At 38.4% G+C, this 10,800-nt stretch overlaps 1 protein-coding gene across 1 annotated transcript; it reads left to right on the top strand.

Moving 5' to 3' along the window:
- The first annotated feature begins 9,164 nt into the window (after positions 1-9,164).
- LOC127929380 (anti-sigma-I factor RsgI2-like) lies at positions 9,165-10,800 on the top strand. Its single transcript, XM_052517338.1, has 2 exons — positions 9,165-9,683; positions 9,736-10,800. The coding sequence occupies exons 1-2, from the start codon at positions 9,165-9,167 to the stop codon at positions 10,252-10,254; spliced, it is 1,038 nt and encodes a 345-aa protein (XP_052373298.1). The 3' UTR covers positions 10,255-10,800.

Genomic DNA, 10,800 nt, shown 5'->3' with positions numbered 1-10,800 from the left:
GGCTATATACAGGGGGTACCGATACAGAGTCAATGTGGAGGCTATATACAGGTGGTACCAGTACAGAGTCAATGTGGAGGTTATATACAGGGGGTACCGATACAGAGTCAATGTGGAGGCTATATACAGGGGGTACCGAGTCAATGTGTAGGTTATATACAGGGGGTACCAGTACAGAGTCAATGTGGAGGCTATATACAGGGGGTACCGATACAGAGACAATGTGGAGGCTATATACAGGTGGTACCGGTACAGAGTCAATGTGGAGGCTATATACAGGGGGTACCAGTACAGAGTCAATGTGGAGGCTATATACAGGGGGTACCAGTACAGAGTCAATGTGGAGGTTATATACAGGGGGTCCATGTACAGAGTCAATGTGGAGGCTATATACAGGGGGTACCGATACAGAGTCAATGTGGAGGCTATATACAGGGGGTACCAGTACAGAGTCAATGTGGAGGCTATATACAGGGGGTACCGAGTCAATGTGGAGGCTACCGAGTCAATGTGGAGGCTATATACAGGGGGTACCGATACAGAGTCAATGTGGAGGCTATATACAGGGGTACCGATACAGAGTCAATGTGGAGGCTATATACAGGGGGTACCGAGTCAATGTCAGGGGTACAGGTTAGTCAAGGTCATGGGTACATGTAGGTAGGGGTGAAGTGTCTATGCATCGATAATAAACAGCGAGTAGCAGCAGTGTAAAAACAAAGGGTGGAGGGTGTGTGAATGTAAATATATATGCCATTTAGCAGACGCTTTTATCCAAAGCGACTTACAGTCAGTCATGTGTGCATACATTCTACGTATGGGTGGTCCCGGGAATCGAACCCACTACCCTGGTGTTACAAGCGCCATGCTCTACCAACTGAGCTACAGAAGGACCAAATAGTCTGGGTGGCCACGTGATTCATTGTTCAGCAGTCTTATGACTCGGGTGTCGGAGCTGGTAAGGAACCTTTTGGACCTAGACTTGGCGCTCTGGTATTCGCTTGCAGTGGCATGATGATGACTCCAACCATTTGATGGGCCTCCCTCTCCAATCTAAGCATCATCATCTGTTTCACAGAGACACGACTGACATGAGGAGATGTACAATAACCAAAGATTCACCTTTGTGATCATTTATTTTAAAGTAAAGTACTTTAGTGAAATACTTGAAAGTACTACTTAAGTATTAAGTCGTTTTTGGGGTATCTGTACTTTACTTGGGCTTACGAGTGGCGCAGCCGTCTAAGGCGCTTGAAGCATCACTACAGACACCTTGGTTCGAATCCAGGTTGTATCTTAACCGGCCGTTATTGGGATTCCCATAGGGTATCGCACAATTGGCCCAGCGTCTTCCGGGTTTGGCCGTCGTTGTAAATACGACTTTGTTCTTAATTGACATCCCTAATTAAGTGATGGGTTTTTACTTTTACTTCACTACATTCCTAAAGAAAATGATGTACTTTTTACTCCGTAGATTTTCCCTGATACCCAAAACTATTCTTCAGATTTTGAATGCTTATCGGGACACGACAATTTATTAAGAGAACATCCCTACTGCATCTGATCTGGCCGACTCACTAAACACATGCGTAAATGATGTCTGAGTATTGGAGTGTCAAAGCACATTTTATTTGTCACATACAAATGGGTAGCAGATGTTAATGCGACTGTCGCGAAATGCTTGTAGTGTGTTTCTGGCTTTCTGTGAATTAATAAAGAACAACAAAAAGGTGCCATCTGGTTTGCTTTACTTTTTTACTTTTGATACCTAAGTATATCTTAGCAATTACATTTACTTTAGATACTTAAGTATATTTGAAACCATTTAGGATACTTGTTGTTGCGAGATGGGTGGGACCGGAGCTAGAGACGCGCTGAAGAGACTGTTCAGGCTGTTGTGTTGGCGACTTCCTTTAGCGTCTCTAACATACTGTATGCGGACAATTGTAAGAGGGTTTAGGGGTGGATATTTAGCTTAGAAGTCGTTTGGAACAGGCTGACTCGTTTTGTAGACTATGATGTGGTGTCAGATAATCATCAAGCCCTCAATGAGTTGAATCAGCTGAGTTTGTCCGGGGCTTCAACAACAATATGTGCTGTTGGGGGACTGGAGTTGGGAAACACTGATGTAAAGAAACAGACACCGTTTCAATGTTGTCAACAGGCAATCTTTTACTCCCAAATGAACAAACTAAGTAGGGCAGCACAAGACACACAACCAGCTTTCTGGATCAGCCCAGTCCTTCTAGAATGTTCCACAGATGGACAATCATCAAACCATTGTTGTTTAGGCCCCAGTGACAATATGAGTCTTGGACCCTGAGATGGGCCATTAATCATCACTGTTCTGTAAATCAAGGTTAGTGACCCAACCCTGGCCGTCTCCCGTGAATTGATGTGTGCCCAATTGACTTGAGTGGTTTGCTATTATTCTGTAAATTGATTGTAATTAAATTGTAAATGGTCACTCAAAACCGGTTCAGGCCAATTTGGTTTGCGGTGTGTCCAGCCCCAATGAAACACATTCCCGACCATTGCGTACTGAGTTTCAGTATCCTGCCATGTGTCTGTTCAGTCAACTAGTAGAATTATTGTCTGTGTGATGATTATTTAGCTTTATTTTACTAGGCAAGGCAGTTAAGAATAAATTCTTATTTTCAATGACGGCCTAGGAACAGTGGGTTAACTGTCTGTTCAGGGACAGAACGACAGCTCAGGGATTCGAACTTGCAACCTTTCGGTTACTAGTCCAACGCTCTAACCACTGTCGCCTTGAATGAGCTTCAAATTTAGAATTACAAGTGGGAAACAGAGAAAATGTTGTTGGCAATCTATTGGTTAATTAATTGTTCCAACTTGAAAATAACTTAAACACAATCATATCGGAGTTACGACTTCAAATGTTCTAGTGTCCCCTGAGAATATGAAGCCAACACAATACAGCATTCCAGTGCTAGTCGATGCTAGGAAACGGAACTCTAGTAAAGGGAACTCTAGTCACTTTAATAATGGAACTCTAGTCACTTTAATAATGGAACTCTAGTCACTTTAATAATGGAACTCTAGTCACTTTAATAATGGAACTCTAGTCACTTTAATAATGGAACTCTAGTCACTTTAATAATGGAACTCTAGTCACTTTAATAATGGAACTCTAGTCACTTTAATAATGGAACTCTAGTCACTTTAATAATGGAACTCTAGTCACTTTAATAATGGAACTCTAGTCACTTTAATAATGGAACTCTAGTCACTTTAATAATGGAACTCTAGTAAAGGGAACTCTAGTCACTTTAATAATGGAACTCTAGTCACTTTAATAATGGAACTCTAGTCACTTTAATAATGGAACTCTAGTCACTTTAATAATGGAACTCTAGTCAAATAATGGAACTCTAGTCACTTTAATAATGGAACTCTAGTCACTTTAATAATGGAACTCTAGTCACTTTAATAATGGAACTCTAGTCACTTTAATAATGGAACTCTAGTCAATTTAATAATGGAACTCTAGTCAATTTAATAATGGAACTCTAGTCACTTTAATAATGGAACTCTAGTCAATTTAATAATGGAACTCTAGTCACTTTAATAATGGAACTCTAGTCACTTTAATAATGGAACTCTAGTCACTTTAATAATGGAACTCTAGTCACTTTAATAATGGAACTCTAGTCACTTTAATAATGGAACTCTAGTCACTTTAATAATGGAACTCTAGTCACTTTAATAATGGAACAGGAATTACTTTAATAATGGAACATGAATCACTTTAATAATGGAACACTTTAATAATGGAACATGAATCACTTTAATAATGGAACATGAATCACTTTAATAATGGAACACTTTAATAATGGAACATGAATCACTTTAATAATGGAACATGAATCACTTTAATAATGGAACATGAATCACTTTAATAATGGAACACTTTAATAATGGAACATGAATCACTTTAATAATGGAACTCTAGTCACTTTAATAATGGAACATCAATCTTTAATAATGGAACATGAATCACTTTAATAATGGAACATGAATCATTTTTTAATAATGGAACATGAATCACTTTAATAATGGAACTCTAGTCACTTTTGAATAATGGAACATGAATCATTTAATAATGGAACTGAATCACATTAATAATGTTAATCACTTTAATAATGGAACTCTAGTCACTTTAATAATGGAACTCTAGTCAATTTAATAATGGAACTCTAGTCACTTTAATAATGGAACTCTAGTCACTTTAATAATGGAACATCTAGTCACTTTAATAATGGAACATTAAATCACTTTAATAATGGAACATGAATCACTTTAATAATGGAACATTAGTCACTTTAATAATGGAACATGAATCACTTTAATAATGGAACAGATAGTCACTTTAATAATGGAACATGAATCACTTTAATAATGGAACATGAATCACTTTAATAATGGAACATTAATCACTTTAATAATGGAACAACTTTAATAACAAGGAACATGAATCACTTTAATAATGGAACTCTAGTCACTTTAATAATGGAACATGAATCACTTTAATAATGGAACATCAAATCACTTTAATAATGGAACATTAATCACTTTAATAATGGAACATGAATCAATAATGGAACACTTAATAATGGAACTGAATCTGTTAATAATGGAACATGAATCACTTTAATAATGGAACTCTAGTCACTTTAATAATGGAACATGAATCACTTTAATAATGGAACATGAATCACTTTAATAATGGAACATTAATCACTTTAATAATGGAACATGAATCACTTTAATAATGGAACACTTTAATAATGGAACATGAATCACTTTAATAATGGAACATGAATCACTTTAATAATGGAACTCTAGTCACTTTAATAATGGAACTCTAGTCAATTTAATAATGGAACTCTAGTCACTTTAATAATGGAACTCTAGTCACTTTAATAATGGAACTCTAGTCACTTTAATAATGGAACTCTAGTCAACTTAATAATGGAACTCTAGTCACTTTAATAATGGAACTCTAGTCACTTTAATAATGGAACTCTAGTCACTTTAATAATGGAACTCTAGTCACTTTAATAATGGAACAGAATCACTTTAATAATGGAACATGAGGAACAGTGGAATTAACTCACTTTAATAATGGAACATGAATCACTTTAATAATGGAACACTTTAATAATGGAACATGAATCACTTTAATAATGGAACATGAATCACTTTAATAATGGAACATGAATCACTTTAATAATGGAACACTTTAATAATGGAACATGAATCACTTTAATAATGGAACATGAATCACTTTAATAATGGAACTCTAGTCACTTTAATAATGGAACATGAATCACTTTAATAATGGAACATGAATCACTTTAATAATGGAACATGAATCACTTTAATAATGGAACATGAATCACTTTAATAATGGAACTCTAGTCACTTTAATAATGGAACATGAATCACTTTAATAATGGAACATGAATCACTTTAATAATGGAACATGAATCACTTTAATAATGGAACTCTAGTCACTTTAATAATGGAACTCTAGTCACTTTAATAATGGAACTCTAGTCACTTTAATAATGGAACTCTAGTCACTTTAATAATGGAACATGAATCACTTTAATAATGGAACATGAATCACTTTAATAATGGAACATGAATCACTTTAATAATGGAACATGAATCACTTTAATAATGGAACTCTAGTCACTTTAATAATGGAACATGAATCACTTTAATAATGGAACATGAATCACTTTAATAATGGAACATTAATCACTTTAATAATGGAACATGAATCACTTTAATAATGGAACATGAATCATTTTAATAATGGAACTCTAGTCACTTTAATAATGGAACATGAATCACTTTAATAATGGAACATGAATCACTTTAATAATGGAACATTAATCACTTTAATAATGGAACATGAATCACTTTAATAATGGAACACTTTAATAATGGAACATGAATCACTTTAATAATGGAACATGAATCACTTTAATAATGGAACTCTAGTCACTTTAATAATGGAACATGAATCACTTTAATAATGGAACATGAATCACTTTAATAATGGAACATGAATCATTTTAATAATGGAACATGAATCACTTTAATAATGGAACTCTAGTCACTTTAATAATGGAACATGAATCACTTTAATAATGGAACATGAATCACATTAATAATGGTACATTAATCACTTTAATAATGGAACTCTAGTCACTTTAATAATGGAACTCTAGTCAATTTAATAATGGAACTCTAGTCACTTTAATAATGGAACTCTAGTCACTTTAATAATGGAACATGAATCACTTTAATAATGGAACATGAATCACTTTAATAATGGAACATGAATCATTTTAATAATGGAACATGAATCACTTTAATAATGGAACTCTAGTCACTTTAATAATGGAACATGAATCACTTTAATAATGGAACATGAATCACTTTAATAATGGAACATTAATCACTTTAATAATGGAACATGAATCACTTTAATAATGGAACATGAATCACTTTAATAATGGAACATGAATCATTTTAATAATGGAACTCTAGTCACTTTAATAATGGAACTCTAGTCACTTTAATAATGGAACATGAATCACTTTAATAATGGAACATGAATCACTTTAATAATGGAACATTAATCACTTTAATAATGGAACATGAATCACTTTAATAATGGTACATTAATCACTTTAATAATGTTTTCATGCTGCTTTACTCATCTCATGTATATACTATACAGCGTAGCCTAGTAGTTAGAGCTGACAAGGTACAAATCTGTCGTTTCTGCCCCTGAACAAGGCTGTTCCACTGTTCCTAGGCCGTCATTGAAAATAAGAATTGGTTCTTAACTGACTTGCCTAGTTTAATAAAATAAAAAATTATATTCTACTGTATGTAAGTCAATGCCTAATTTTTATATATTTCATAATTTCATACTTTTAGATTTGTGTGTATTGTTGTGAATAGTTAGATACTATTGCACTGTTGGAGCTAGGAACACAAGCATTTCGCTACACCCACAATAACATCTGCTAAATATGTGTAAATAAAAATAAAATGTGATATACAGACCTGCATTATTATTATAACGTTGGGCCCATATAACTTCACATACTTTCAGTTCACATCTGGCTTGATACTTTGGATGGGAATGTGGTGCCATTTATCACGCAGACCTAGTTACTAAACTGTTTCAATCCTTCCTTCACGCAGACCTAGTTACTAAACTGTTTCAATCCTTCCTTCACGCAGACCTAGTTACTAAACTGTTTCAATCCTTCCTTCACGCAGACCTAGTTACTAAACTGTTTAAATCCTTCCTTCACGCAGACCTAGTTACTAAACTGTTTCAATCCTTCCTTCACGCAGACCTAGTTACTAAACTGTTTCAATCCTTCCTTCACGCAGACCTAGTTACTAAACTGTTTCAATCCTTCCTTCACGCAGACCTAGTTACTAAACTGTTTCAATCCTTCCTTCACGCAGACCTAGTTACTAAACTGTTTCAATCCTTCCTTCACGCAGACCTAGTTACTAAACTGTTTCAATCCTTCCTTCACGCAGACCTAGTTACTAAACTGTTTCAATCCTTCCTTCACGCAGACCTAGTTACTAAACTGTTTAAATCCTTCCTTCACGCAGACCTAGTTACTAAACTGTTTCAATCCTTCCTTCACGCAGACCTAGTTACTAAACTGTTTCAATCCTTCCTTCACGCAGACCTAGTTACTAAACTGTTTCAATCCTTCCTTCACGCAGACCTAGTTACTAAACTGTTTCAATCCTTCCTTCACGCAGACCTAGTTACTAAACTGTTTCAATCCTTCCTTCACGCAGACCTAGTTACTAAACTGTTTCAATCCTTCCTTCACGCAGACCTAGTTACTAAACTGTTTCAAGCCTTCCTTCACGCAGACCTAGTTACTAAACTGTTTAAATCCTTCCTTCACGCAGACCTAGTTACTAAACTGTTTCAATCCTTCCTTCACGCAGACCTAGTTACTAAACTGTTTCAATCCTTCCTTCACGCAGACCTAGTTACTAAACTGTTTAAATCCTTCCTTCTTTGTCATCTTTCTTCAATTCGATTGATTTTAACGTAACTTTATTAATCATCCCCAAAGGGAAAATCGTTATTGGTGATTGAGGTAATCATTGATCTTATACGATAACAGAAGGACTTTTGTGTAGATTGTTGCGTGTGTATTTATTTGACTGTAACTAAATTCCTCCATCTCCCCATTGCTCTGATCCCGGTATTCCCCTCCGTCCCCCATCCCTCTCTCCCCGATTACCCCCAACTCCCGTCCCCGTCCCTGCCGTGACGGGTCATTTCAGTAGGATGCCTGTTTATGTCGTTTCCATTGTATGTTGTATAATATTGTCTGTTTAAATTGTTGTCCCTTTGTCATTGCCATTGTGTTATAAAATCGTTTTGGTCGTAGTGAACAGCAAGGACGTCGAAGCATAGTGAACAGCAAGGACGTTCACTGTATATCGACTTTTTTCTATTGTGTTATTGACTGTACGCTTGTTTATTCCATGTGTAACTCTGTGTTGTTGTTTGTGTCGCACTGCTTTGCTTTATCTTGACCAGGTCACAGTTGTAAATGAGAACTTGTTCTCAACTGGCCAATCTGGTTAAATAAAGATGAAATAAAATAATATAAAAAAAAAGAAAAAAAGAAGTTTTGAATTTTAACGGTTATTTTACTGATATTTTCTTATTAAAATAGGCTATTATCAAACAGCTTTCTATAACTAAGAATTAGAAGTCCTATCAATTTAGACCCTAGAATAGAGTAAACAGTCATATTTGACGTTTTTAATATTGTTGAGGTGTAAAATTGTATCCCAAATAGTTGATCTTCCAAAATGACCAATTCAGCAGTTGTCCGTTTGAAACCATTTGATTGGCTGTTGTCAGGTTCCACGGACTCCGCACAACGCCATGTGGTTGGCTGGTAAACAAAACACTGACAGGTTAAAAGGTAACCTTTGTCAAATTTGCCTTCAGTTGAGTTGTCAGTTCAGACCCAACGTTCTTTATTCTGGTACATTCTGATCGTTATCAGACACTAGTCTGTTGGGCTATAAAAAATACAAGCGGGAATATGAACGCAATGATTTGTCAACTCCAAGACCTACCGCCTTACATGGAGTCCGAAAACAGGAGTTTCGAACCGTGGCGTGACTACCTGAAGTTAGCTGACCTAGTGCGGGAGATGCAGTTAGGCAGGTTCACCCCAGAACCGTCAACCGTTGAGGGTCATGACTCCGGGATATGGTCGACCATGGTGGAATTTGAAGAGTTTCCGCCGCGAGCCTTGCTGTTACCGATAACACCCGTGGCGACACCACCCCTATGGCACGAAATGGAACCCCTGGATTCCGAAATCGTCCTCTTGTTTGAAGACGCTCCTTTATCGCCGAGCAGCACCGAGGGTCCACCGTCCAGCCCCCTGGCAGCTGGGACCAGAGTCCAGATCCCCCCTGGCACCTGGGACCAGAGTGGGAGAAACACGCCGGAGGAGGTGCGGTCACCCCAGCGCACCTGGGACCAGAGTGGGAGAAACACGCCGGAGGAGGTGCCATCACCCCAGCGCACCTGGGACCAGAGTGGGAGAAACACGCCGGAGGAGGTGCGCACCCCAGCGCACCTGGGACCAGAGTGGGAGAAACACGCCGGAGGAGGTGCCGTCACCCCAGCGCACCTGGGACCAGAGTGGGAGAAACACGCCGGAGGAGGTGCCGTCACCCCAGCGCACCTGGGACCAGAGTGGGAGAAACACGCCGGAGGAGGTGCGGTCACCCCAGCGCACCTGGGACCAGAGTGGGAGAAACACGCCGGAGGAGGTGCCGTCACCCCAGCGCACCTGGGACCAGAGTGGGAGAAACACGCCGGAGGAGGTGCCGTCACCCCAGCGCACCTGGGACCAGAGTGGGAGAAACACGCCGGAGGAGGTGCCGTCACCCCAGCGCACCTGGGACCAGAGTGGGAGAAACACGCCGGAGGAGGTGCCGTCACCCGAGCGCAAGTTCTGCAGCTTCTGCAAATACAACGGGCAGCCTGAGTCGGTGTTTCTGTCCCACAGCATCAAGAACCAGGATGGGGACATGATGTGCCGGTACCTGCAGCTAAGTCTTTGCCCTCTCTGCGGGGTCACCGGGGCCCAAGCCGCCACCAAGCACCATTGTCCACCATTGGTGTAAAGTACTTGAAATGACTTCTTAAGTAGTTTTTGGGGTATCTGTCCTAAGGCACTGTAACTCAGTGTTTTTAGGCGTCACTACAGACACCTTGGTTCGAATCCAGGTTGTATCTTAACCGGCCGTTATTGGGATTCCCATAGGTTATCGCACAATTGGCCCAGCGTCTTCCGGGTTTGGCCGTCGTTGTAAATACGACTTTGTTCTTAATTGACATCCCTAATTAAGTGATGGGTTTTTACTTTTACTTCACTACATTCCTAAAGAAAATGATGTACTTTTTACTCCGTAGATTTTCCCTGATACCCAAAACTATTCTTCAGATTTTGAATGCTTATCGGGACACGACAATTTATTAAGAGAACATCCCTACTGCATCTGATCTGGCCGACTCACTAAACACATGCGTAAATGATGTCTGAGTATTGGAGTGTCAAAGCACATTTTATTTGTCACATACAAATGGGTAGCAGATGTTAATGCGACTGTCGCGAAATGCTTGTAGTGTGTTCCTGGCTTTCTGTGAATTAATAAAGAACAACAAAATGG

The sequence above is a fragment of the Oncorhynchus keta genome, unplaced genomic scaffold (assembly GCF_023373465.1).
Source record: "Oncorhynchus keta strain PuntledgeMale-10-30-2019 unplaced genomic scaffold, Oket_V2 Un_scaffold_713_pilon_pilon, whole genome shotgun sequence".
Lineage (NCBI taxonomy): Eukaryota > Metazoa > Chordata > Actinopteri > Salmoniformes > Salmonidae > Oncorhynchus > Oncorhynchus keta.
This window is presented reverse-complemented; position numbering and strand designations above follow the sequence as displayed.

Coding starts and splice junctions, on each gene's coding strand:
- LOC127929380 (XM_052517338.1), top strand. CDS start 9,165: ATGATTTGTCAACTCCAAGACCTACCGCCTTACATGGAGTCCGAAAAC. Junction 9,684..9,735: donor GGAGAAACACGCCGGAGGAG/GTGCGCACCCCA, acceptor ACGCCGGAGGAG/GTGCCGTCACCCCAGCGCAC.